Source organism: Heloderma suspectum, chromosome 2 (assembly GCF_057233095.1).
Source record: "Heloderma suspectum isolate Gila_16-S chromosome 2, 16-S_ref, whole genome shotgun sequence".
NCBI classification, from domain to species: domain Eukaryota; kingdom Metazoa; phylum Chordata; class Lepidosauria; order Squamata; family Helodermatidae; genus Heloderma; species Heloderma suspectum.
The window spans coordinates 1,513,489-1,540,992 of record NC_139459.1 but is presented as its reverse complement, the minus strand read 5'-3'; the positions used below and the strand labels follow the sequence as shown (position 1 = coordinate 1,540,992).

The 27,504-nt window shown below is 51.8% G+C and overlaps 1 protein-coding gene and 1 long non-coding RNA gene across 5 annotated transcripts in view; one reads left to right on the top strand and one right to left on the bottom strand.

Moving 5' to 3' along the window:
* The window catches only part of LOC146351847 (uncharacterized), a 1,244,848-nt gene that overhangs the window by 1,208,131 nt on the left and 9,213 nt on the right, over positions 1-27,504 (top strand). The gene's annotated exons all lie outside the window — the stretch shown is intronic.
* On the bottom strand, positions 3,974-25,900 carry CD72 (CD72 molecule). Of its 4 annotated transcripts, XM_084832749.1 has the most exons (9): positions 25,659-25,806; positions 25,479-25,571; positions 25,064-25,162; positions 16,873-16,962; positions 16,175-16,564; positions 14,030-14,190; positions 9,344-9,432; positions 7,760-7,939; positions 3,974-7,287 (listed from the first exon to the last, which is right to left on the bottom strand). In XM_084832749.1, the coding sequence occupies exons 1-8, from the start codon at positions 25,726-25,728 to the stop codon at positions 7,783-7,785; spliced, it is 1,149 nt and encodes a 382-aa protein (XP_084688875.1). In that variant the 5' UTR covers positions 25,729-25,806; the 3' UTR covers positions 3,974-7,287; positions 7,760-7,782. The 4 variants fall into 4 exon arrangements, with proteins under 4 accessions (XP_084688875.1, XP_084688878.1, XP_084688877.1 ...); XM_084832752.1 differs by lacking the exon at positions 25,064-25,162 and having other exon boundaries at positions 25,659-25,900; XM_084832751.1 differs by lacking the exons at positions 3,974-7,287; positions 7,760-7,939; positions 9,344-9,432 and having other exon boundaries at positions 13,680-14,190; positions 25,064-25,121; positions 25,659-25,749.

Below are 27,504 nucleotides of genomic sequence, written 5' to 3'. Positions count from 1 at the left end.
AAGGCCAGATACTGAAGCCGAAGCTCCAATATTCTGGCCACCTAATGCGAAGAGAAAACTCCCTGGAAAAGACCCTGATGCTGGGAAAGACTGAAGGCAAAAGGAGGAGGGGACGGCAGAGGAGGAGATGGCTGGATAGCATCGCCGATGCAATGAACATGGGCTTGAGCACGCTCCGGGAGAGAGCGCAGGACAGGGAGGCCTGGCGTGCCGCGGTCCGTGGGGTCATGAGGAGTCGGACACGGCTTCACGCCCGAACCAGGGGCCCGCAAGGCCACGGAGTCCAGCCCCCGCGCACAGCTGGAGCCCGGGTCAGCGCGCCCCCGGCAGGCGGCTGTGCAGCCCCGCCGCGAAGGCCTCCAGGCGGGGAGCCCCGCCTCCCTAGCCACTGGTTCCGCGGCCGCGTCGCTCCGACAGCGCTTCTCCCGCGGGTCAGCCGGAGTCCGGCGCCCGCGGCTCCGTGCGCTGCGCTCCAGGACGGCGGAGAGGAGCGGCCGGCCTCCCGGGGGCGGGAGAGCGCGGCGCTGCCTCCACGGGACACCCTGCCGGGCCCACGCGGCCGCTTCGTCTTCGAGGCACTCGGAGAGGGAGGCGCTGCGGAGGCAGCCGCGGAGCGCGCTGCCGTCGCCAGAGGCGGCTGGCCGGGCCGGGCCGGGCCTCGCGCCGCCCGGACAGAGCGGCTGCGCCGGCGCCGCGGAGCGGGCGAGGCCCGGGCGGCCTCCCCCGCTCCCCGCCGCCGCCCCTGCCCGCCCCGCGAGCGCCGCGCGGCTGCCCCGCCTTGCGGCCGGCCGGCGCGCCTGGGCCAAAGCGCTCCGGGCGGCGCTGGGCCGCCGCGGGCCTTCCCGGAGCTCGGCGGGCCGCGCTCCCCCCCGCCTGCGCCCCCCGGCCACCCGCGCGCCCTCGCGGCCGCGCCGGGCCGCCCTTCCGCATCTCGCGAGGCCGGCGAAGAACGGGCGCCCCGCCTGGGCAGCGCCGCCCTTCCGGGCCCCGTCTGCGGAAGACACGGGCGGTTGACGGCGGAGCCCCGCGGTGCGCCCGCCCGGCGTCCCCGGGCCCCGGCGGCGGCTCTTCGGGCCCTCTGGCCTCGCAGCCCGCACAGCGCGCCCCGCCCTGCGGGCTCAGCTGGGCGCCCGACTCCCCTCGCGCGGCGCTTCCTCGCGCCCGGGCGCCGCGCCGGCCGTGGCCCAGCCCCGCGCAGGCAGCCTCGGGCGGGGGGAGTGGCCGCGTGATCGGGCGGCCCACGAGAGCGGAGCTGTGGCGGGTCCCTGAAAGGGGGCGGCAGGAGGCCGGTTTATCTCGCGGCAGCGAGCGGCACGCGGGGGCTCGCGGACCCGTAGAACAGCAGGGGTGGGCGGGGCCTGCAAGGCCGTCGGGTCCCGCCCCTGCTCAGGGCCAGGGTCCAGGCCGGAGCGCCCCCGACAGGCGGCTGTCCAGCCACGTCCCGACCGCCCCCAGGGCGGAGAGCCCCCGCCTCCGCCGCCCCTGGCTCGCTGTCGCATTGCTCTGACAGGCCGTTTCTCCCGGGGTTCAGCCGGGACCTGGCTTCCTGTCGCTTGAGCCCATTCCTCCGTGTTGGCCGAGAAGAGATCCCGGCCGTTCTCTCCGGGACAGCCTTCTTGAAGAGCGCTACCCCACCTCCCCTCAGCCTTCTCTTCTCGAGGCTAAACGTGCCCAGTTCTTTCACTCTCTCCTCACAGGGCTTTGTTTCCAGTCCCCTGATCATCCTCATTGCCCGCTGAACCCCCTTCAGCTTGTCTGCATCCTCCTTAAGCTGTGGTGCCCAGAACTGGACACAGTACTCCGGATGAGGCTCTGACTTGGATTCTGCATTGAGCAGGGAGCTGGACTCGATGGTCTTATAGGCCCCTTCCAGCCCTGCTAGGGTATTATTCTGTGTAGCATTTAGCCAGTTTCATCTACAATTTCACAATTCTGTTCCTTGTATTGTGCTGTTACTTACTGTGGTCGTTTTTGTATATACATCATTTTAGTCCCCTTACATTATAATAGTATGTAATTTACACTCGTGTGTTCCAGTTGTGTGTGGTTTAGCATTCTTGGGTCCTCCCTCCCAAGAAACTTCACTTTCAGGGCTGGCAGGGTCAGGGAGGGCCCTTCTGAGCCCATGGGCACTCGCCAGCTGCCCGCCCATGCCAGCCCTGGCTCTGTCGTGTGTTGACAAAAGCGTAGTGAGCATTTTCCCTGCCAGTTTCCAGCATGTGCTCACGTCTTGGGCCTTCTCAAGTAATAAGGCTCCTCCACATTAACCACCTGGGGCCCGTCAAGATGGGAAATTTTCTCCGATGCTGCTGTGGCCTAAAGTCATTAGGGACACACAACATTATGGCCAATCCACAGCCAACCAGCTGCATCCCTCTTGAAAAGCTTCATTTTCTGAAAGTACTTGTACTCCATAGTTTCTACTTGAAGTGGCTGCCAGGCAGTTCCCCGTCCCCCCACGTTGCATCCTGGGCATGCCTCTGTGACCTGGCAGGGAGGTGGTCAAGGGGTGGGGCCGCCCCTCCCCTCTTTTTCCCCATTGGCAGTCCGGCTGCTTTCCCACCAAGTAGCCTCCTTTTCCCATTCATAACATCAGTAGCCCTGTTTCATTCACAATAGTGGAGTGGCCAGTTTATATGTAGTGCACAATAAAGAATACACAGAATAAGGAGTTGGACATTTGTATTAGCAATTCGTGGCAGATGACACTGAGTGGGAAACTTATTTTCCCAAGGAGAGTCTCATGGCTAGAGTTGCCTTTTAAGGCAGCAGTGGGCAGAAGGTAGCTAGGACCTTCGGGTGATTTCCAGTAGATCACCAAGGATGGCTAACGCTCAGTTGTTTAACCAGCAGAATGACTCCCTCTCCACCCTAAATTATAGTGCTGAAATGAGGAAAGTTGGGGAGTGGACTTTTATGTGAAAGTACTGTGAGCCGAGTTCAGTTCTGGTACTGAAAGCAATTTCCTGGGCTTGGAATGTGCTCAGAGGCATCCCATTCTGTAACGCCAAGAGCCTGTCTTTTGCACCTGACTTTGGTTGGTGGATCTTGGGCTTCTAGTAAAAAAAACAAAGTAGGTCTAACAAGGCTGAAGTCTGCCTACCTGTGTCTTACGGAGCACCTTGTCTTCCATGCATCCCCCCAACACAGTTTTCAGATCTGAAATTTAAGATGCCTATTCCAAGTGTTGCTTATGGGATGAATTCTGTTGCCCAATAAATATTTTGGGGCAACAGTAGGGATGGCGGAGAAATCCGCCACGGACTCCAATGAGGCCGGGTTCTTTAGAATCCATCCCCCTGGAGTCCACGGCGGAATGGACTGCTACCCCCACCACCCCGCAAAGGCCAGTTGGGACGGACCCTACCTGGCAGCAGCTGGTCCAGGTCTGTCATCTTCGTTCCGCAGCCATCCGCTGCCGGGCTGCGGACACAAATGGCATCTGGCGTAGCGGACGCCATTTGCATCCCTGCCCTTGGCCATGATAGGCTACATAAATATTTACATAGCCTATCACGGCCAAGGGCAGGGACACAAATGGCGTCCACTATGCCGGACCCATTTGCGTAGCAGCAGCCAGAAGTCCAGCTGTGGACGGGCCCAGCCGGCGGCTCCGCAGACTCACTGCAAAGCAGAGCTGGCCGGGGAGGATTCTGGGGGGAGGGATGGATCGCCTCCCCACCCCCACCCCGCGGACCCCTTCAGCAGATGGGTAAGTAGGTTTCGTACACCCCTAGGCAACAGGCATACAGTGGAGCTGATGTATCACAGCCATGGCTTCTGCTGGACGTAGAGCAAACAGGATGAACCACCATTAATGTGCCCCAGACCTGGACCGCTGTTGTCACAGGAATACTGGAGGTCTCAGCAAGGACACCTTGGTGGTTTATTTATTTATTTATTTAATTTATTAATCGCCCATCTGACTGGTCACCCAGCCACTCTGGGCGATGTACAACCCACCATAAAACAATTTAAAACAAAATTTTACCATTTTTTTTTTTTTTTAAATACCCTACCCCACCCCAAATGCCTGCCTGAACAACCACGTTTTTAATGCACGACGGAAGCTCATTAAAGAGGGGGCATGACGGAGTTCCCTAGGGAGGGACTTCCACAGAGTGGGGGCCACCACAGAGAAGGCCCTCTCCCTCGTTCCCACCAGTCTAGCTGTCCTGGCTGATGGGACAGAGAGAAGGCCATCCGAGGCTGATCTTGTTAAGCGGCCTGTCTGGTGTTGCTGGAGGCGCTCCTTAAGATAGGCTGGGCCGGAACCATATAGGGTTTTAAAGGTCAAAACCAACACCTTGAATTTGGCCCGGAAAACAACTGGTAACCAGTGCAACTCCTTCAGCACTGGAGTGATGTGATCTCGCCGGCGGCTGCCTTTAATCAGGCGAGCCGCCGCGTTCTGTACCAGCTGCAGCTTCCGAACCGTCTTCAAGGGTAACCCCACGTAGAGCGCATTACAGTAGTCTAAACGAGAGGAGACCAGGGCATGTACTACCGATGGGAGCAGATGGTCGGGAAGGAAGGGGCGCAGCCATCGTATCAGATGGAGGTGATACAGCACTGTCCGGCTCACAGGTGACACCTGAGCCTCCATGGACAGCTGGGAGTCCAAAATGACCCCCAGGCTGCGGACCTGGTCTCTCAAGGGTAGCCGTACCCCATTCAACACCAGGTCAACATCCCCCAGCCTCCTCTTGTCACCCACCAAAAGTACCTCGGTCTTGTCAGGGTTCAGCTTCAGCTTATTCCTCCCCATCCAGCCACTCACCATCTCCAGACATTTGGACAGGGATTCTACGGCCAACCTTGGTGAAGATTTGAATGAGAGGTAGAGCTGCGTGTCATCCGCATATTGATGACACTGCACCCCAAACCTCCTGATGATAGCCCCCAGCGGCTTCACATAGATGTTAAATAGCATCGGGGAGAGGATGGAACCCTGTGGCACCCCACAAGTAAGTGGCCACGGGTCCGAAACCTCCTCTCCCAGTGCTACCCTCTGGTACCTGCCGGAGAGGAAGGACCGGAACCACCGCAATACAGTGTCTCCAATGCCCAACCCCTCCAGGCGGTCCAGGAGGATACTGTGGTCAACGGTATCGAAAGCCGCTGAGAGGTCGAGGAGAACAAGGAAGGAGCATTCACCCCTATCCAGAGCCCTCCTCATATCATCCACCAAGGCGACCAAGGCCGTTTCTGTCCCATGCCCAGGCCTGAAGCCCGACTGAAATGGGTCTAGATAATCAGTTTCTTCCAAGTGTGCCTTCAACTGCACTGCCACCACCCGCTCAATCACCTTGCCCAAAAATGGCAGATTTGAGACTGGGCGAAAGTTGTTCAGAACTTGAGGATCCAAGGAGGGCTTCTTTAAGAGTGGTCTTATCACTGCCTCCTTGAGGGCTGATGGCATCACTCCCTCCTCAAGGGATGCGTTCACCACCGCCTTGATCCCCTCACCCAGTCTCTCTCTGCAGCTCATAATGAGCCAAGATGGGCAAGGATCAAGTAAGCAGGTGGTCGGCCTTACAGATGAAAGCACCTTGTCCACTTCATCAGGAGGAAGAAGCTGGAACCGATCCCACAAAACCGGTTTGCCACAGGCCGCCTCTTGCTCACTAACTGTATCCACAGTGTGCAGAGTAACACACCTAATCTGATCAATTTTATCTGCAAAGTGCCTTGCCAAAGCCTCACAGGAGGCCTTAGAATGCTCCAGTGGTTCCGGAGCCACAGGACCGACCAGGCTCCGGACCACTTGGAACAGCCTCCTGGGGCAGCACTCTGCAGATGCGATGGAGGCAGCATAATATTCCTTTTTTGCTGCCTTCACCGCCACGTGATAGGCTGAAGATATAGCTCTAGCCCGTGTCTGATCGTCTTTGGAGCGAGACTTCCACCACCGGCGCTCTAGCCGTCTCACCTCCTGTTTCAGAGCTCGTAACCGCGGACTGAACCATGGTGCAGTCCGAGCCCTGTTCAGGGGGAGAGGGCGTTACGGAGCCACCCGATCTAATGCCCCAGTAATTGCGGCATTCCAGCCACCCACCAGGGTCTCGACCGAGTGGCTGTTGGCATGCCCCAGAGAATCCCCAAGCGCGTTCAGGAATCCATTTGGATCCATAAGACGCCTGGGGCGGACCATTTTAATGGGTCCTACACCCCTGCGGAGGGGTTGTGGAACCGAGAAGTCCAACATCACCAGATAGTGATCTGACCATGACAAGGGGGTGGTGGATATACCCCCAACTTCCAGATCACTCCCCGCTTCTCCAGAAACAAACACAAGGTCTAGTGCATGACCGGCTACATGGGTGGGCTCGGTTAGAATATGGTGCAGCTCCCAGGAGGCCATGGTCTCCATGAAGTCCCGAGGTGCTCCTGTGAGGATGGCCTCCGAATGTATGTTGAAGTCCCCCAGGATGAAGTCCTATCCTGGTGGGGCAGGATGGCCCAGCTGCTTCTGTACTAAGGGCAGACGTGAGCTGCTGCAGTGCTGACACTTTCCTCTGTAGGGGGGGAACCCTTCCCCCTGTGCAGGCTCCGCTGGTGTCTTGCCTGTGTTTCTGTGACCTGCAGTGTCAGAGTCCATGGACACCCCAGAGCTAGGAAGAGAGCCGTCGCTCCGGCAGAGTCCCAGCCCCCAGAGAAAGCCCTATGCGGCCCTTCCTTTCCAGGAGGACCCAATGGCCAGGCTGGCTGGGCTGGTGGGGCCTGGCTGGAGCACGGGAACACCTCCTTGCCCGCGATGACGCTCCAAACGGCGCTTCCGGTGGCTCCCTGCACAGGGCAGCAGCTGCGCACAGAGCCAAAACTTCGAGGTTCTCGCATGGGGGGCTTCTGGCACAGGGACTGCAGCGTTCGGAACGTGTTCGAACGATGCCATCCAGGGATGTTTTCTCTTAAGGTACAATGAAGGGAAGCAGGCTGGTTCTGTCTCGTCGCTCCTTCCTTCATTGGGGAACTTGTGATCTTTTGCTCTTTGTGGTGCCTCGCAGGGACACCAGCAGGCTGGCATACTCCTGCCCCTTGCTAATGGGGATCTTGGCCTCTCTTCTGCTTGGAGAGGTCTTGCAGGAGCAAGAAAGCAAGGGGCCGGCTGAGGCAGAGGTGGAGCTCCCGGCAGGGGCGGTGAGTCTGGCTGTAGGGCAAAGAAGCAGGTTGCCCCAGTACCCACTGGGCCTCGTCATGGGGAAAGTGGCACAACACAAAGGAAGATCGAGGCTGGCCAAGCGCTGTGTGGATCAGGTGCAGCAAGGTGCTGGGAAAGGAACAAAGCTGCAAGACAAAGCACGGATTGAACTCAGCGGTTCTCCTTCCCTTCCCTTCCCTCCACTCCCTCCCTGTCTCCATACAGGCCTCTCTAAGGAGCCTCTGGCAGGCAAGAATGGATTGACTTCCTCGCAGGGCTGCTCTTAGCCCATCCTCAGTGAGACCCCAACACTGGTGGGGGAAGGGGGCTTCTTTGGGTTGCTCCGCCTGACCCCTCTTCTGCTTTGAGCATCATAGTGGGAGCAAGAGGAACGGTTTTGATCAAGGCAGGGACAAGGCAGGGGTTCATGCCAATGCCATGCAGACACTTCCTGCCAGCTGGGCTGCTGCCCTGCACAGCGTCAGCCCTCTTCTGTAGGATAGTCTGGTAGGGATGTGTACATGGGCCCAGCGGGTGGAGCTTGTGGGGGATGGATTGCTGAAGGAGACCATCAGGCCCTTCGTAAACGTCCTCCCTTTGCGGGGCGTTTGTACTTACTTGAGCATCTCATGCCATTGTGTTTATTCACCCGGAGCCTGGGCTGACTGTGCAGAGTTGGCTGCCATCTCGCAGATGTACCGATATTGTGCAGAACAGGAACACCTTTTCAGGGCTCCTTGGCTGATTTGTCCACAGTTACCATTACTGCTACTTGCACATTTCTCAAAGTTCACAGTTCTGGAAAGAACATTGTTTTATTTATTTATTTATTTACAATATTTATATACTGCTCCACATCAAAGGATTTCAGAGTTGTGAACAACAAAGATAAAACAATAAAACTCTGTGTTAAAACAAAACTTTTCAAAAGAAAACAAATTCTGAATTTAATAAACCACAGCTGGTTGGTCACTCAAGGAAGGCCTCTTGAAATAACAATTTCTTCAGGAGGCACTGAAAGTGACACAACATTGGTGCCTGCCTGACCTCAGAAGGCAGGGAGTTCCACACGAAGGGGGCCACCACACTGAAGGCTCTTTTCCTGGTGCACTCCAACTGGGCCATGGGTCCATGTGGAACCACCAGGGACATAGTGGTTCCATGTCCCTGGTGGTTCTACAAAAAATTGTCAAAAATTGACTAAGAAAGACAAATGACAAAATCTCCTCTTGGCATTCATCATTCTCTAGTTATCCATAAGAATGTGATAAGTAAATAAGCTGATGCTGGGGAAAGTGGAAAGCAAAAGGAAGAGGGTTAGGGTTAGGGTTAGGCCGACCAAGGGCAAGATGGATGGATGATATTCTGGAGGTGACGGACTCGACCTTGGGGGAGCTGGGGGTGGCGACGGCCGACAGGCAGCTCTGGCGTGGGCTAGTCCATGAAGTCACGAAGAGTCAGAAGCGACTGGCCGAATAAACAACAACAGAATCATGGAATAGTAGGGTTGGGAGGGGCCTACAAGGCCATCGAGTCCAGCCCCTGCTCAAGGCAGGAATCCAGGTCAGAACTTCGCGCTGTTATGGAAGTGTGAAGGTACGCAGAACCTGACGGACTTTAAGAGCTGATTTTCTCCAAATGACCCCCAATCCTGCCAAGAAAGAGCGGGCACGGAGGAGAGGTGTTGGCTAAACATGCCTACTCGGAAGTAACTCACCCTCCGTTGCCCTTCACGGGGGCGCAGGGGCGGGGAGCAAGCCTCCACTCATTCGCTGCCCTGCAGCTCTGCAGTCGCTGATGTTCAGTTCTACTTGCGGGACGCCGCTCCCGCAGCCCCCGACTAACACAGCTTCAGGCGCCATTTGCCCCATGGAAGCGGTTTTCAACCAAATGTATGCGCCGCTTCACTGGCTGTGTTTGCTGCGGGCCGAGCAAACCTGATTTCATGAAGAACCAGACCTGCGGGGCATCGCCTCAGCAGCCGTCTCCGTGCGGATGGGCCCCTCCTGTTCGTCAGAGGGGCAGCACCCCACTTGGTGGACCAGCGGTTCGCTTCAGCACAAGGAGGCGGCAGAACCGGCCTCCTCAGAAGGCGGGAGGACAAGGCCACAGAGGCTTCTGCTGGGGGCGGCTGGGAGGCATGGGGGCCATTCCTGCACACCATCCTACCCAAAGAAGCCTGACTGACAGCAGTCCACTTACCCGTCATACTGAAGGTGATCAACCCAGTGCCAAGGTCGGCTCCATGATCCTTCAAGTCCAATCCAGTATCCATCTGATTGCAGAGAACTCTAGGGACAAAAAGAAAATGCTGACCTGAACACATATCTGTTGGGGCTGTTTTAAGCATAGATAACCTGCTGTGGTCCATGGGGTCACGAAGAGTCAGACACGACTGAATGGCTGAGCAAGAACAAACCTGCTGTGGTACTCCGGCTATCCCTGCCATGAAGGGGGGACCCCCCTGCCCCATGGAGCTCTCCTTGTTCGGAGTAGGGACCACTCATTAATCAGCAAGATTTGAATCAAGCGCTTACATCCTGACATACGAAGCTGCGGAGGAGCTCCTAGAAATTGCACACTGCTTCGGCCAGGGGAAGAGTCCAGGGAGAGGACCGGTAGTTTGGGAGAAGTTGTCTTGGCTCCTGGATGAGGGCTTCCAGAGGTCTCCAAAGATCCTGCGCTGGGAATGGCCCGGCCTGCCTCCCCTGGCGACTGCTTCCTTAACATTCATTTCTTGTGAACCCTGTAAGTGCTAATATGAGGGCTGAGTTGAAATGGAGGGACCTTTCGTGAAACAGTGCATTTCAATCCCTGGGGGCGGGGGGGCATCAAACACAGGGCAAAACGTTCGCCTTTGCAGTGGCATGAACACAAAGCAGTCTGATGTGTGTGCATAGCTGTAGCAGCCTGTGCATTTCAGCGGCGGCTGGTCAGGGCCTCCCCGCCCTCTTTCGGCGGAGGCAGCCTGTCGTGCGGCTCCTCGGACGTCGGTGTTTTCTCATGTATCGTAGTGATAAAGGGCCCTGTTGTGAAGATCCCTTGCGTCTCACTGACCTGGTTTGCACCGTCACTGAGGGTTAAACAAGCCACCGCAGCTTGTTTAGGCCTCCGTGCATGGGGGGCACAATTTGCCTAACTGCCCGCCTGGGCGGGCTTGTCCTGCATCCAAACCCCGGGGGGGGGGCATGGCTGGAGGAGATGGTGTGGAGCGTCCTGGGGGGCTAAAGGGCGATGGAGAACAAGAGAGTGGCCTGTGCTGTGCCTGTGCGGTGGGTTTTGCCCAGGTTTGTTCACTTGTGCATGTGATGTATATTTTTCTGAGCACCATCAGTTTGCCTTCGGTGAAATAGGTACTTTGTTTTGCTGGCATCTGAGGCGCAGATCCCACCTCTGCCTTTCATTCAATTTCTGGGCCAAGTTACTTGTCTCTGAGCTTCATTTGGCCTTCTGTGAAATGGGTGTTGGAGCAGAAAACTGTGGGGTCAAAAGACTTGTTGTATGGTTTTGAAGCCAGACCCCCCACCTCTGCCTTGTACTTAGGTTCTTGGCCAAGTTACTTTACTTTTGGTCTCACCAGTTTGCCTTGTGGGAAATGGGTGTTTTGGAACTGGCCACACCCACCATGGCATCCATTTTGTGAGTGCACCCATGTCAAGCTCGCCAAATTCCAAACGTGCCCATTGCCCAAAAGGTTGGGGATCCCTGCTTTTGGAGTTGGTTTCGTAACACCCTCTGCTGGAACAGGATACATTGCAACATGTTCTTCTTTCTTCTTATTTTGCATCTTCCTGGAGCGCACCCTACTCATTGACAGCATCCTTGAACTAGCTGAAAGGACAAAGGAGATAGACTTCCATTGGCACATCTGGACCTTGGGAGAAAGTTGTAAGTTTTAGACTTATGAATATCTTGTGGTTTTGCCTATGTTGCTAATTTCTCGTTGATGCACTGTTGTTTGTTAATTTGAATAAATACTGTTTGGCCGTATCTTGGGTGTCTGTGACAGGGAAAAGACTGCTACCCAGACATCTAAATCAGGGTCCCAGGCTGTCCTGGGTGGAGGCTTGAGCCAGAGCATAATATAAAAGGGGAATAATTCCTGGACTCTGAGGCTGAGCCCAGCCTGGAGTGTTGACCCGAAGTTACATAAATGCAGGAAATTATTAAGAAATTAAGCCTTTAGAAGACACTTTAGAATATTTATCTGTTTTACAGGAAGGAAGTGTTGGGGGCAAGAATTTCTCGTCCTATGGGCAATCAGGTTATCCATGGCAGAGGACTCAAACTCCATACAAAGCTGATAATAAAATGGATAAAATGCTGAGGATAAAATGGAGAGGAGGATAATGTAAGCCGCCTTAGGTTCCTTGCAAGAGGAAAAAAGGCGGGATATAAATGCAATAAATAAATAATACAAGGAAGTGATCCAAGCTATAGGCTCCAGTCAAGTCAGTCCATGGCAGAAACCCTCAAATAAATGCAAAACACATCACTCAAGTTAAGTGAACCACAGTTTACAGGGTCAAGTGAATCCACTGCAGAGAACTCGAAACACACACAGAGTGGATCATTCAAGAGTGGATCATTCAAGAAAGCAAGCCTACTGAGCTACAAGGTACAGGTTAAGTCACAAAATGCACAGTGTGTTTGAGGAGCTAAGCACCTACAAAACATTTACTTATTGCAGCCACACACGTGCACACCACATGAACACCCTTTCTTTAAAATGCACACACGTGCAAACCCAGTTCAATTAAAAATAAACAAATGGCCATGTGAAAGAATGAAACTGTTGCAGCCATTTTGTGTTTAGTTTTGTGGTTGTAAAATGGTTGCTTTCTGTTCTACAATCTGTTCTGACCAGGAGGTTCAAAAGGTCACAAGAGATTTAAAAATTCAACCCAGGAAACTGGAAACTTCCTCCTTCCTTCTGCTTGTACGTTTCTCATGGGCAACCGGTTGGCCACTGAGCAAACAGAATGTTGGACTAGATAGACCCTTGTCTGATCCAGCAGGGCTCTTCTTATGTTCTTATGGGGGGAAGAAACCCTAAAATTTAAAGGGTGGGGGCAGGGGTGGGGAGAAGCCTAACAAATGAGGTGAGACAGAAACTTCCAGAACTCTACAGCCCTTCTGATTGGCCAAGCGATTGGAAGGGGGAGTGGAAATAATGTATATAAGTAAAGCTGGCAAACAGAATTAGAGCTGGAGCACTTCTGGAGAAAGAAGAGTGAACTGAAACCAGAAGAAAGAAGCCAGCGTGAAGACAGCTGCAGTGGACCCAGACTCCAGAAGCTGAACTGAGAGGGCTAGAAACTGTTTTTGGCCTGAGCAGGGAAATAGCCTAGGCTAGGTTTGGCTGGGTTCATTTTCCTATGTGATTGCCATTTGCTCTTATGGTTAACTGTTCAAATTATTTTAAAATTTTTCCCCATAAGTATCTTCACAATAACTGTTTAAATTGCTGCCTTACAAAAAGCTTCGTAAGTTGTATTGATGTTGCATTGATGTAACTTTGGGCTCTTTCACATGGGTTTTTTGCGTGCAATTGTCATTCTTCATTCGCAGTATTTTCTGCATGCAATACATGACATTGTTGTCCTGCAGCAGCTGGCCTGCACCATCCCCCTGTTTTCCCCACGATATTTCTGTACGCGAAAAAGCAGTATTATTTGCAGCTATGCAATGGATCCTCCATCACCCGCCTGTGTATTGTTGACACCATGTGTAGGCAGGTGTGGTGTTGACATCACCTAGTGACGATGATCAGGTGGGAGCATCACCCTCTCAGGCCTCCCTTGGCCTCCAGCCCCTCCGCCATTCTGCTCCTGGGAACTTTGGAAGCGAGGCATGCCAGCGTTTCACTAGTGCAGCATGGCAGAGTCCCCTGCTGCTCCAAACGCCCACAATGTTGCAACCCCTTCCCACTCAGTCCCATCCCCCAGTGAGAAAAGTGTTAATGCTTGCTTTTACAAGGACAATACTGACTTGCACCCCTCAGGGCGGCAGGGGGTGGGGACTTCAGAAGTGCAGCATACCGGTGTTTCACTGGCATGGCATGGCAGACTGACGTGTGCAGATGTGGGGAAGAGCAGACGTCTGAAGTTGCAAATGTACTGTGGATTGTATATAGAAGTTGCCGAGGGAGGGATTGGTGGTAGCAGAAATGAAAAAGGGAGGCAAGGAAGTTGAAATGCAAAGGTTCATGCCAAGAGGGGGAGGGGCTACCCCAGAGGGGATGGACAGAGGGTGTACACACTGCAGACATCCGCCAGGCTCTACCCTCCAGTGAAAATGGCAGGTAGTGTTATGCAGTAAAAGAAAAAGCAGCTGTGTAAAGAACCGATTTAAATCCCGCAAAGAACCCGGAAGTAGAAGCCCCAGTAAGCTGTGGATAAAAAGCCTGATGTGGTGAAGCCCTTTGTCTGAGGCTGTGTTATTCACCCCATATCTAATTGCCCTACTGCACTACCCAATATGGAGAATTGGAAAACCAGTCAGGGACAGGAAAATTTGCTTTTCACTCACTATCCGGCAGGTGGGGAATCAGTCAGATGCCACAACATCATCGGAGGTGATGGATTTCTGGCCTGCAGGTGATGCCAGCACAGCCCTGTCTGTGATGGCTTAGGGGCTGGGTGGTCGCCCTGAGATGGAGATGGACCTAGAACGGTCCACTGCAACTCTTCCCCTTCCATGGCTGTGTCTCAGCAACCCCCGTTGGCACTGAGAGATCCTCTGGCTCTGCCTTCCCCTTTGCTTTCTCTGTGCTGGTGGAACTGGAGAAGAAGCTGCCCCCCGGTTTCTGCTAGTGGCCCACGGGGCTTGGCTGCGGAGCCCCTCACTCACTCGGCGGTCCAGCTGTTTGCATCTCAGCATTCTCACCTTGGCACCTCTTAGTCCGGCAGCATCCCAGGGCTTTCTCAATATAAGCAGCTGAGATGATTTCTTTTCACAGGCTTCCTTGCTTCCTTTCCAGCTCTTCATTCCTGGTGAAATCCACAGGCATTTCCATCTGAAGAGCTCCCAGCCAGGGGGACAGCAGCCTGGGGAAGGAGAGACAAGGCCTAGAAGAGACCCCTCCCTGCTCTAGGGCTGCTGCTGGCTGTGGTCATTGGCCGTCAGCCTTCGGCCTGTGTTAGGGCGACTGCAGCCCCATGATACTGTGCTCAGGAAGTGGGCCACATGCTGAGGACCCCCGTTCCACCCCCTGTATGTTGGGAGCAATGTGGAACCACCTGGCAGATGCCCAGGGGCCCAACTTCCATTCCCCTTTCACCACTTTCTGGAGCGCGGGGACACGGATTAGGGTGGGCGCAGGAATGGCCTTGGGGGACTTTGCTAAAGATCAGCAAGCCCCCAGCAGAACAGGGGTGTGCGGTGGGCTGAGCTTTGCCTTATAGTGCTGCATCATTCTCAAATCAGGACAAGCCCATATTTCTAATTTAGCCAGTGTGGGCAAATGGGTGGACTAATTTAGGGTGTGCATTATTCCCCCCCCCCCCCCCGCCCAGGCATACCAATCAGCTGAACTCATGCATGTTTATTGTTTTATTGCATGTTTAGCCTCATGTGGTGCTTCGAAGGAGCTCAGGGCTGTGTACCTGGTTCCCCCGCCCCCCCCAAATAGGTGTACTCATAAGTAAGCCTCATCGTGTTCAATGGGGCTTATTCCCAGGTATATAGCACTGCACCTTGAATTTAGGTAAGACAGGTCTGACTGGCTGTCTTCCTCTCTATAGTTAAAGGCAGATTGAACAGACACTAGTGAAGTAACGGTTTTGGCACAGGTTGACCTCTTGCCAGAACTCAGCTTCCCAAGCATTGGACCAAACCTGGCATGAGTCTGCTGTCAATTTGGGGGGGTGGCAGGTGTTGCTGTCGCTGTTGTTCTTGGTAGTAGTAGTATTACATTTATATTCCACCTTTTTTTCCCCTTGCAAGAAACCCAAGGGGGCTTACATGGTCCGCCCCCTCCTCCTCCTCCCCCTTTTTATCCTCACAACAACCCTGTGAGACAGGTCAGGGGGAGAGTCTGTGACTGGCCCAAAGTCACCCAGTGGGCCAAGTGGGGACTAGAACCCAAATCTCCCAAGTCCCCGTCCAACACTTTGACCACTGCACCACGCATGGCAACCCTACCATTGCAGAGGCAGGAAACAAAAGGTGGTGCGTGGGATCTCTGCCAACCCAGCCAGACACTTGACAGCCCTAGAATCATAGAATAGTAGGGTTGGAAGGGGCCTGCAAGGCCATCGAGTCCAATCCCCTGCTCAATGCAGGGATCCAAGTCAGAGCATCCCTGACAGGTGGCTGTCCGGCCTCGTCTTGAACGCCTCCAGTGTGGGACAGCCCACCACCTCCCTAGGTCATTGGCTCCATTGTCGTATTGCTCTGACAGTCAGGATGTTTCTCCTGACGTTCAGCCGGAATCTGGCTTCCTGTCACTTGAGCCCATTCTTCCGTGTCCTGCACTCTGGGATGATCGAGAAGAGATCCTGGCCTTCCTCTCTGTGACAACCTTTCAAGGACATGAAGAGCGCTATCCTATCTCCCCTCAGTCTTCTCTTCTCAAGGCCAAACATGCCCAGTTCTTTCAGTCTCCCTTCATAGGGCTTTGTTTCCAGTCCCCTGATTATCTTTGTTGCCCTCCTCTGAACCCTCTCCAGCTTGTCTGCATCCTTCTTAAAATGTGGTGCCCAGAACTAGCGGGGAACTAGTACTTCCTGGGGTTTGGAAGCTATGCTTCTATGAATGCAGCCCAAAATAGCATTGGCCTTTTTTGCAGCCACATCACATTGTTGGCTTATATTCAGCTTGTGATAGACAACAATTCCAAGATCCTTCTCGCTTGTAGTGTTGTTGAGTCACGTATCCCCCAACGTCCCCCTGGACATGCTGATCCCTCCACAAGATCTGGCCTCCCTCCCTGACTGCTGCGTTTCTTCCCTGTCCTGCTGCCTGAGGGCCAGAGCGTACCTTGCTCACCCAGCCTGGGCCAAGAGCAACGAAAGCACGCAATGGACATACCGATCTGCTGGCAAGACCTGGCCTGGCGCAAGGCTGCCTCTGACTCCTGCCTGGCCCGCTGCTCGAGGGTCAGAGCGTCCCTTGCTCGCCTCAGCGCCTCTTCCAGCTGCTGCAGCTGCTGGCCCGTCTCCCGTGACACGAGAGCCAGGCTGCTGTTTGCTCGCCTCAGCGCTTCATCCTGTCTCTGCAGCTGCTGCAGGGTCCCATTCCCGGCTGCCCAGCTCTCCCACAGGGCCAGCCTGGTGGAGCTGAGGTCCGCCTCGGCCTGGTGCAGCTGGAGCCAGGCCTGTGCCAGGCTCCCCGCCTGGGAGTCGATCCTCTGTGCCAGGACGCTGCTCTCTGCCGCGTGGTCTCGGGAGGCTTGCTGGAGCTGCTGCGAGGCCTGCCAGACTGCAGAGGACAGGCCACGTAAGGGAAGAGAGATGAGTTGAGTGAGAATCTTCTCTAGAGGACAAGAGCACCGTCAGATGCAGGCAGACAAGAGCCAGGCTGTGCTAAGGGTGATCACAGCCATGGAACCTTAGCCCAGCTGAACAGCTACTCAGAGTTATGCGACACAAACACACCCTCGCTTGACCTGGGCACAAGGAAAGCTACCAATCAATATAAACACGTGCCACATCCAGATTAAATTTCAACCCATTTCCTCCCGGGTGGTGGAGGAGGACTGGGTTTGGGCAGGAGCATCTGCTACTCACATCGGACCCCGAGTCCTATGGTGGTGGCTAGAAGAATGAGGCAGGTGCCCAGCCTGGCCAGGGCTGCATACCAGGTCCGACGGTCTGACTCTGCAAAAGAAAATCACTGGCCTCAGCTCGGGATTCTTATGAGATGGTTTCTGCCCTGAAAGCAGGCTGGCTGTGGATGGGAAACAGACCGTGTGAGCCTGAGGAACTTGCATGTTACTCAAGAGAGAGCAGGATGAACGTAAGGGGGGCTGCATTGGTCTCCCATTCCTTGCAATAGCTCCATATGCTTTGCTGCATTCATGGTCATGCATCTGTAGCCATGCATTTGAGCTGTGGAAAGGGCAGCAAGCTCTTTATCTCCATCATGCTGCCTGCACGGGAAGGTTTAAGCCAACCCCTCAACCCAGCACTTCATGATGAGAATAAAGAAGGGAGAAGACTCCAAATAATAGAAGGAAGGCTACCTGCCCTGTCACATGTATAGGAACAAGGGCAGGGCATGGTGCTTTCCTGATCAAAGTTTACAAGGAGGAAACTGGTCTCCTCCACATTCACATAATCGAACTCCCCCCAAAATGTAGCAGTCCTGGGATAAGAGGAGAGGTTATGTACTGATAACTGGTTTAAGAGCAGAAAGCAGAGTGTAACAGCCATATCGGGGGTCAGACTAAGTAGCCTCATGCAGTCTCATGCTTCATGTTCTTGCTGAGCTCTTTCTCCCTTGAATATATTGTTGTAAGCTGACGAGACACAGGAATTCCTTATCTTGTCAAAGGTCATACAACTGTATATCTTGTTCTCTGCTGTTCTCTTCTGTTCTCTCCTTATCATGGCTACCCTATAACCCAGTTCTTGTATTATAAACAATGGTGCTAGGAGAAGAAATGTTGAGGACTGCAACCCCATGTGGGAGGGGGAGGAGGAGCCGTTTCCTATGTGTCACAATGTCTATAAAACCAATGTGCTGATGTATTTCGGGGCTTCTGGCTCTTTGGAAATGATTCCAGCCTTAAGCCCGCGCGTTATGTAAAGAATCTCTTTTTCCTTCACTCCGTGGCCTCTCTGACTCTGGGTGCTGCAACATAAATGGTGCCGTGACTCGGATGTGGCAGGCTCTGAGCCAGACAGGTGGCAGTTGCCTGCTCTTGATCGCCGCACCAGGAGGACGAGCTCGGCGCATGCCTCCCTTTCTTGGTGCCACCGACCTTTTTGTCAAGTGAATGGGAGAAAGCCTGCGCCGGGATCGCCCAAACGGCAGCGAGCGGCAAGAGAACCTTGGGAAGCGGAGGAAGGAACTTGAGCCCTGCCTGTATCACAGCTGCAATTGAGTTGAAACCCACATTGGAAGCCTTCAGGAGAAAGGCAAGTATATGGGAAAAGAGGGCCCCGCCTTTAGGGAGAAAGGCCACTGGGCAGAAAAAAAGAGGGCCCCGCCTCATGAAGAAGGTCAGTGTTGGTGGTATACGTATACAAAAGAACCTACTCCTTGCGGGTAGAAGGGGGGCCTGATCACACCCCCGAGCGGGCGCCAGTACCCAGCACGCCAGTACTCAGTAGGAAGCTGGGGAAGCCGCTTTCCGCTCTGGTAAAAAGTGGGTGGCAGGGACATATGGATGCAGTGGAGAGATTGATGATTGTGTGAGTGGCTACTGTGGTTTCTGACGCATACCGTTGACCGTCCGGGTGCCCAGGCCAGTAGCAAACTGCATGGTGTGTAAAATCCTCTTGTGTCGGCCAGTGAGACCCCTTCCTCACTGACCAATTCCCATTCCCTAATTGTGTCTGTCTTCAGTTTAGGAGGGAGGCTATGGGTGGTGGGGGAAGCAAACCTTGCACCCCCTCGGGATGTATGTCAAACCAAGAAGGAAAAAGGTTTTTTTTTTTTTTAAAGATTCAGAATAGAAAGAGAAAACAGCAAAAAGCTCAAGGTCGAGCTGAGAGGAAAAAAGAACAAGATCTGAGGCTGTTTATTAGAAAAATGTTGCAGGACAGTCTGGCTTTTAACAAAGCGTGGGAGCGTGAGAGTGTAAGGCCGAAGAAGTAGCTGTTAGCCTAGCGCGCCGAGAGGGGGGGGGCAGGAAAATTGCCCACAACGTTCTGAGTTGTGCAACATCATCACCTCGCCTAATTGAGATGAAATCCCTAAGAAATGGAAACTGAAAATGAAGACCCAGAAGATGAAGGCAAAATAGAAAATAAAGGTGAAGAATCAGCCCCCAGAGCACAGGCTAGACCCCTCTTCGAGTGGAAAGTGTGCCATAAGACTGGCCCAAAGCAGAATGAAGCGGAAAGACCACGTTGAAGATCTCTGTCAAGGTAGCCGTGTTTAGCTTTGAACTGTGTTAGAATTGCACAGAGCCTGTAGCTACTGACCATCGGCTATATGATTTCTGAAGAGCGTAACCATTAAGCTTTTGCCGTGGGATTCCCTGCAATGAAGAAATCTCACTGATTCGAGTGTCCAGTGTTACACTGCCTGAGTGTGTGTGCTGAAGAGACCGAGAAACCAGACAGCATGTTCCTGGCCAAGCCAAAATCACGCTACTGCCATGCTCCTGGAAGCTGCAATAAACTGTGTAAGCTGGGAGACCCAACCTGATTGAGAAGAAAAGAAGATATTGGAGCAACTGTCTTGAAAAACAGTGAGATCTGTGTAGCTGGCTGGCTGACGCTGTCAGTGATGTTACAACTTTAAATTAAGACTGTTTTCCTGTTTGAGACCCCAGCGAAGAAAGCTGACCCGAGTTATTTGTTGCCCGTGCCAAAGCAAGAATTTGGCTGCCCTGTACCTCATCGTGTCCTGTTTTAAGCTTGGGATTTACAAATACAAACAAACTGAGAAGCTTGCCTTTGAAGTCCTGCAAATCACCCCACCGCCTCCCCGAAGATTAATGGCTGCCTGAAAAATGCAAGTATAAGGCGATGCCCATCACCCCCCAGCGTCCTGAGTTTCGGCACTCAGTGTTTCAGTGCTTTCGTGTACCAGGTTAAAAGAAAAAAAAAGAGTAAGTTTTTAAAATGTCTGTGAGAGAACCTGACAGAAGTAAAATAAAATTTACAGAGGAGTTGCCCAAGTTAAAGTGTCACGGAGCTGAGCTGAGCTGTGCCGCTCTGTTTAGACAGAGGCCTTGCTAAAAAGTTAAAGGCCCTTGTCTGTCAGAAGGGGTGTAGGGCCACACTTTCCCTTTTTAAACTCATGCAAGAGTGGAGAGCCTTTGCTGGAAACATCGCATCTTCATTGCCCAGAGCCTTCTCTGTTTGCCTCCATCATCATCTGGGCTTTTTAGAGACACTCTGCACATGAACTAAAATTTTAAATTGTCAAAGACTTGCCATGGACAGTGCTGTGAAGCTTTGGATAAACTTGAACTCTCATCGCTGTGGACCGTGTGTCTGTGTTTGTAGTCAGCTCAGTGTACAGCAGGCTGAGTTTGATCTATAACTTTTAGATTTCCTTCTGCCAGAACTCATGCAGCATAGAGTTGCCGATGCAAAAATGGTGACCTAGAACTCTGCATGTGTGGGTATGCCCGTCCCTTGATTTTGATGGGCCCTGAGCTTTCAGCCAGAAGAGCAGTATGATTGCTGGACCTGCTCCATCATGCCTTACCATGCAAAAAGTGCTTTCCATTCATTGTGTTAAATTGCAGAAAAAGTTTGTTGTGTATATTTTATGATTTCTTAGATATCATAAAATATATGTGATATTTGCAGATTAGCGTTAGTTGCAACTCCAAATAATACTAAGTGTGGTTCCCAATAGATGACAAGGGGAAAAGACAAAAGCAAGTAGAAAAGAAGGAAATAGAGAAAGTAGAAGACAGATAGAGAAGGGAGAAAAAAAGAAAAAAGAAAAGGCAAGAGGCAAAGAAAAAAAACATTTGTAGAAAAGAAGCGTGGCCATAGTTGCCCCCAGGGTAAGTTAAAAGCAGCTGATTGTGCCTGGAGCTTATTACCTGGAGTAAAGTAGCCACAATAATGTAATAGTTCTTTAAGATGAAGAAAATGGAACTAGAAGGAGAAGAAGAGCCTATCCCAAATGTGTGTCACTGGGACTAGTGTAAGGCAGAAAGGTTTAAGTAAGTGAGTTTAACTTGAAAAAGACAAATAAAGAGACAAGGCTGGTGCATGGAGCAGAAAGTTTTATGTAAAAAGTTTGAAACATGATCTGCAATACAGGCAGATCAGCAAAGAAAAAGAAAGCAAAAGAAAAAGAAAAAATTTGTCTTCCCATACTAATGAATAAAAGTGTTATCAAGCACTTTGGGGAGCGAAGTTGTTTACAGGAAGCTGTGCCTGAGAACCAAACACTTCTAGCCTATGCTGAAAATGCTTGCTAGTGTTGTGTTGCCTCATGGGTAACATGTATGGTATAAAACCATATTTAGCCCAATAGCTCGTGGTTCAGAGAAGCTGTCTGATCCAACCATTAAGTACGCCTGTGTGCTGTAAGTTACCCAATAAAGTCTCCTTGTAAGTAACCCCCCCCCCCCCGCTGGAATCCCAAAACACAAGTGGGGCTAGAGCACCTCACCCAGTATCAAACCTTGCTGTTAGAAGCCATGAAAGCAGGTATGAAGAAGTCAGTTAATATGACCAAAGTGTTTAAAGTGCTGCAAGGTGCCACCGAGGCCCCAGAGCGTACTTGGAGCGTCTTTCAGATGCCTATCGCCAGTACACCCCCCTCGACCCAGAGGCCCAAGAAGATGTAAACGAAAAAAAGAAAAGAAGAAGACCCGGCAGAGGCAGAAGATTCTTAAAAAAGAACCAGTGTGCCCAGTGTGGACAAGATGGACATTAGTGGCATGAATGCCCAAATAAAATAAATCAAATACACAAAGGAGAAAACCAAAGGGGCCAGAATGGGCGAAGAGGGAGACAGCTTGAGAGGGGCCGTGACATTGACTTCATAATTGACACTAGAGCGGCATCAAAAGCAAGCAAACGTTAACCTTAAACAAGAAGTTCAAACACTGAGCAAAGTTCTTCAAGCCCAGCGTCGCTTTCTCATAGAAAATAAGCCATTCCCATCACAGAAGCTCATCCTTTCCAACCAAGAGTTAAAGTATGAGTTAAAGAGGGAAAAATAACCCTTTGACTCCCAGATGGAGAGGACTGAGAACTGTCATACTTTCCACCCCCGCAGCTATGAAAGCAGCTGGAGTTAAACCCTGGATACATTGGACACGAGTCAAGAGAGCGCGAGGGGGAGAGTAGACTGTAAACAGAAATCCTGAAAATCCTTTAAAAATCATTCTGAAAAAGCAGTAAGAAGACTCAGGCTAGACCTTACCGTGGACACACCGGGAGACTGTCCCCCTGCGTACGGTCAGACCTGCAACTGGAGAATTGAAGAAGGGGACTAGACCCTACTGCAGCTTGCCAGGTGAATAGCTGCCCGGCGTACGGTCAGATCCCAAAGAAGATCAAACATGCATGTTGTAGTGTTAGTAGTGTTGCATTGTGTCTCCTTAATAAGGTGCAAAAAGGGGGGTCTGCCCCTAGAAAGGGAAGTTTGTCCCAGCGATTTGCTGATAATTCCTGGCTTCACCTGGCTAACATCACGAGAGTAAAACATTTTTGTTTGCCAAGAGATATACCTGCAAACAGGCTTATTAGCTCTTGCCTAATACCTGTCTGTAGACATCCTGGGAAAATTCAAAAAGATACCATGTTAAGAGTTTATGGTGTAAGTTTAACTTATTCCCAAAATGCTAATTGGGACGTAGTTGCAAAGATCCTACCCCCTACAGAGTTCACTCTACACACCCCCATCGTTGCTACGTGTGCACGAATGCTTAATTGTCAAAAATTTTCCAGAAAATACAAAGCTATCCCTGGCCCCCTTCCACTGTAATAAAATTCAAAACATATATTTTAATGATGTCCACATACTTTTGCCTCATGGATGGTTTTAGACATGTAGTTCCCACACTTGGTCATTCATACCTGCCAACTTGTCTAATAACCACCCATGTTGCCTCAGCCGCCTATTAAATTGGTGCCAATTCTTCCCCTGTAGCCCGAGAAAATCCGTCAACGGCAGCCTCGAGCACTCCAACTAACTAAAAATTGTAGTAGTCATGTGCAGTTATATTCTGACTCAGAAAAATTGGCCTTAGCAATGTCACTGGTTGGGGTTCCAGGTTTAGCCTTGGCTGATGGTCTGGAGATCAACCGGTTAGCTTGCAGCTTAGCCAAAAGCATAAATGCCACCTCACGAGCATTGTCATTGTTAAATAAAGAGTTGCGTGATCTAAGAGGTGCAGTTCTAGAAAATAGAGCTGGTATAGATTACCTCTTCCTTCTTCATCTTTTAAGTTGTGAGACACACCAAAAGCTCTGTTGTTTTAACTTAACTGATAATGGTGATGCTGTAGATGAACAGATCAACAAGCTGCACAATATAGTAGCTAACAAAACAATAAGACAAAACAATTAGCTCAATTAGTTAACCCCTTGGCTTCCAGATCTTAGCTGGCTTGAAGCATTGTTCATCCTAATTCTACCAGTGTTGTTCATAAAAGTTCTGTTATGTCTCTGCGTTCCTTGTCTTATGAGCTGTTTAACCAATCTGTTTTATGTCTCAGCTAGTAAAACTGCTGCCCTCTACGCTCTAATAGCCCAACAAGAGGCTAAGGAATATGTATGTCACAAAAAGCTTTGTATAGTTATCAGAAATGCTATAATTGTAATGAAATTATGCATTTAAGGGGGGAATGTAGCAGCCACATCGGGGGTCAGACTAAGTAGCCTCATGCAGTCTCATGCTTCATGTTCTTGCTGAGCTCTTTCTCCCTTGAATATATTGTTGTAAGCTGACGAGACACAGGAATTCCTTATCTTGTCAAAGGTCATACAATTGTATATCTTGTTCTCTGCTGTTCTCTTCTGTTCTCTCCTTATCATGGCTACCCTATAACCCAGTTCTTGTATTATAAACAATGGTGCTGGGAGAAGAAATGTTGAGGACTGCAACCCCACGCGGGAGGGGGAGGAGGAGCCGTTTCATATGTGTCACAATGTCTATAAAAACAATGTGCTGATGTAAATCGGGGCTTCTGGCTCTTTGGAAATGATTCCAGCCTTAAGCCTGCGCGTTAAGTAAAGAATCTCTTTTTCCTTCACTCCGTGGTCTCTCTGACTCTGGGTTCTGCAACAGAGCTCTGGTGGCTGGTGCCCCCGGGGCTTGTGGGGTGGGGTACTGCCAAAAGTGGGCAGAGTCACTTCTGGCACATAACACCTCCCCTACACACACACACACACACACACTTTTCACACTCCCCCATTTACATCCCATTCTCACTCACACACACACACCATTCTCTGTCTGTCTGTCTGTCTCTCTCACACACACACACACACACACACCCCATTCACACTGTTCACAGGCCCCCACTCTTCAGGTGATCCACGTATATCAGCAGTGGAGAGACCCTTATCATGGAATCAGAATAGTAGGGTTGGAAGGAGCCTGTAAGACCATCAAGTCCTATGATATCAGGAAAGCACCATGCCCCGCCCTTGTTCCTATGTGTGTGACAGGGCAGGTAGCCGTCCTTGTGTTATGTGGAGTCGCACACCTTTCCCCTCTCCATCCTGCGGGAAATTTCCTGTTAACAAGTGCCAGTTGGTTAATACTTGACAGGAGCTTCAGGTCTAGAGTGCCTGGGCCATGTGTAGAACAATGGCCAGTGAAGCCAGCTCTCCTTGGCTGCGGGTTCAAATGCCTACACGCATTGGCCTGGTTTGTCAATGGATTAAAAAAATTAAGAAGCATCCCTTTGTGTAGAGGCATGTGTGGGGAAATGGTGTCTGGTTAGTTCAGAGAATTTTGGGGTTCTTCCTGCTGAAAAAAATTATCAGAGATAATAGAAAGGGTTTTTAAGATGACATAGGATTATACTATCTCCTCTGCCATCTATGATGTTGTGTCCATCAGCCAGAGTAATCAACAAGGTGCGTAATGATGCTGGATATATTTACTTTGCGAACCTGTTTGTTTTTGTTTTTCCTTCTTTCAGATCCCTGTAAATTTATGATTCCCTTAATAAATCCACTTTTAAAAACATTTTATACCAAATGCCTGTGTCTAAAAGGAGTTGCCCACTCTCCAGCCCATCTTGCACCCATGTGGCAGTGAACACCAATTCCATCTTACTACCACCTGTGTGGGGAGAGGGGCAAAAGAGGAGCTCACCTGGCCACAAGAGAGAAGGAGAAGCACGGCGGGGGGTCCCAGGCTGACAGCATTCCATCTGGGGAGAAACATCCCGATGAGCCCTCCCTAAAAACACCCCTGTGGAAGAAAAGCGGCCCCTACTAGGAAAACTGAGTGGAGAGAACTGTATGATTGGGAATGTCTGACGGTCTGTTGCGGCCAAGAATTTCCCTTCTCGGAATGTGGGGAGGGGTTATACGTGGAAGAACCCAAGAAGTCCACAGCTGGAATTTGGCAATTTCAAAAGGTGAACAGATTGGGAGATGGGCCTGAGCAGGGCGTTAAGTTCAGCGAGAGACCTTGATGCCAAAGCTAATAGGGCACATTCCATGTGTCCAAAGGGCTAAGTGGCTCTGGGGGAAGGACCTGGGGTGGGACAGTGCCAGGCACTCACCTTGGGTGTCCTTGGAGCTGCTGAGAGTCTTCTCTTCCTGGCCTCTGGGCCCCTGGATGTTCTCATAGGTGAGCTCCCCCTCACTGCTGGTCTCTGGAAGAGGAGATGGGGTGAAGAGGCGTTTGTGAGGGCATGGAGGGGGACCCTGAGGGCGATCTGGGCCTGCTGGCGGCTCTGTACCTTTTGGCTGGCTCTTCTCCAGAGGGGTCCCCACAAACTTCAGGTCAGCGTAGGTCACACCTTGAGACATCCTGGCGCTGGGAGACGTTGCTGTGCCCAGGTGCCTCGGGGCGGCTTGTCGGCTTGCTGAGTCTTGCTGGGAACTCGGGTGCTTGCTGCAGAAAATACGTGGCTGTGACCGGTGACCGAAAGCAGAAGTGAGCCAGCAGAACACGATGCTGGGACTCCCTGCAGCACAGCCTCCTCTCTTGGGTCCGTGTGGACAAGTCTCTCCGCCCCTCCTCTCTTTGCTCCCCTCCCCCTTGCCCCCCAGATAGATGCACTGTGCCCTCCCTGCACGTGAAGGGATCATCAGACCCTCACGGAGGATGTGTGACTTCCTCTCTTTCACTTTCCTCCCCCAGCCTTGCACGTCTTTGCTGCCTGAATGCGGGGGGGGGGGGGTGAGTTCGTGGCTTCCATAGAGGGTGGAGGCCCCAGTCCAAGCCTCCAGGACTCCAGTGTCATGGAACTGCCATATGCAGAAGCAGAGAGAAGGGGCCTGTAAACGCAGGTGCATGTTCCTGAAGGACCACAGAGAGAACTGAGACCTCGGAAGGAGGACGGGGGCAGGGGCATACGATCCTTCCAGCCTGGTCGCGTTTGCACCCTGGCAGAGGGCCACTGCTTTGTACAGTACATGTCCGCACATGTGTCTCTTTCAAATCAGAACCAGCGACCCCAGCCGGGGGTGCCGCCTCCAAGGAGCAGAGTGCACGAATTGCCGGGCTTGTAGTGCGGAGGCATCGCTCCCTCCCTTCCTACGAAGCACCAGACCAGCCAAGCGTGTGACTTCTTTCGCTCGCCTCTCCCCACCCTGGCAAGTCCCTGGGAGGAAGAGGCCTGGTTATCCGCTCGGGAGTGGGACTGATTTTCCCTACTGGAGACCCCTTCCTTCCAAGGGTTCCCCAAGAGAATTACTGGTGGGCTGGCACCAGTTGGAATAAACTCCTGACACACCCCAATCTGCCCAGCTACTTGGGCAGTTTCTGAGCAATGTTGTCAAGGTCCCCTCCCTCCAGCCCAGCCCTAGGAATGAAATACGAAGAAAGGTGCTTTGGATTTTCTTGCCCAAAGCCCAGAAACACAGAACTTAACAAATACTTGTAAAAATATAGGGAACACAAGTGGTAATGTAACCATGCAGTCCTTTGCACAGGGAAGAGTTTAGTGAGAATTCCCATTTAGAATTGCCAAATTCACACAGCCAAATGTCCAAATACTAAAACGATGTTTATTTAGGGAAATAGGAAATGGAAAAAACAAGGGAAGGCAACAATCACACAGACACATGAAATAAAATCAAGAAGTCAATCTAGTTTATCTAGTCACATGTTACCTACTTGTGTAGACCCTTGGGTTCCAGAGCATATGCAGAGTTCATTGCAGAGAGGATGGCCCCCAGTTAGATAGTATAAACTATGGCTCTCCAGGAGGAATGAGCAAACTCTTATTTTTATGGGTCCTGAGTTCAGGAGCAGCCAGCCCCTAAGCAGAGACTGATTGTTGTTTTGCCCAATAATTGCCTCCATTTCTGATGTCAGTCGCCTAGCCAACAATTTAGAAAATTACTTAGTGGCTGGATTCACCTTCCTAACAACTCTAAACTTGCATCTCAAAAGACTTAACCAGTTTGAACCTATTCTAAAACAGAGCTTAGGTTTTTCAAAGTGTATTGGAAAAGAAAGATATGTTGATAATTCATTTATTAGACTCCTTTCTCTGAAGAAGGACCTGTCACGATTCCCTTAGCCCCCACTTCACTTCAATGCCCAAACATACACAGAGGAGAGGCTTCAGTCTACAG

What these genes read in the sequence shown, in the direction of transcription:
- CD72 (XM_084832749.1), bottom strand. Translation starts at nt 25,728, where the DNA reads ATGTCTCAAGGTGTGACCTACGCTGACCTGAAGTTTGTGGGGACCCCT. An exon ending in CAGGTCTTGCCAGCAGATCG is followed by an intron (nt 14,191 to 16,174) that starts GTATGTCCATTG and finishes CTCCTTCCCCAG; the next exon opens with GCTGCTGTCCCCCTGGCTGG. An exon ending in CCGGACTAAGAGGTGCCAAG is followed by an intron (nt 9,433 to 14,029) that starts GTGAGAATGCTG and finishes TTTTGTCCCTAG; the next exon opens with AGTTCTCTGCAATCAGATGG.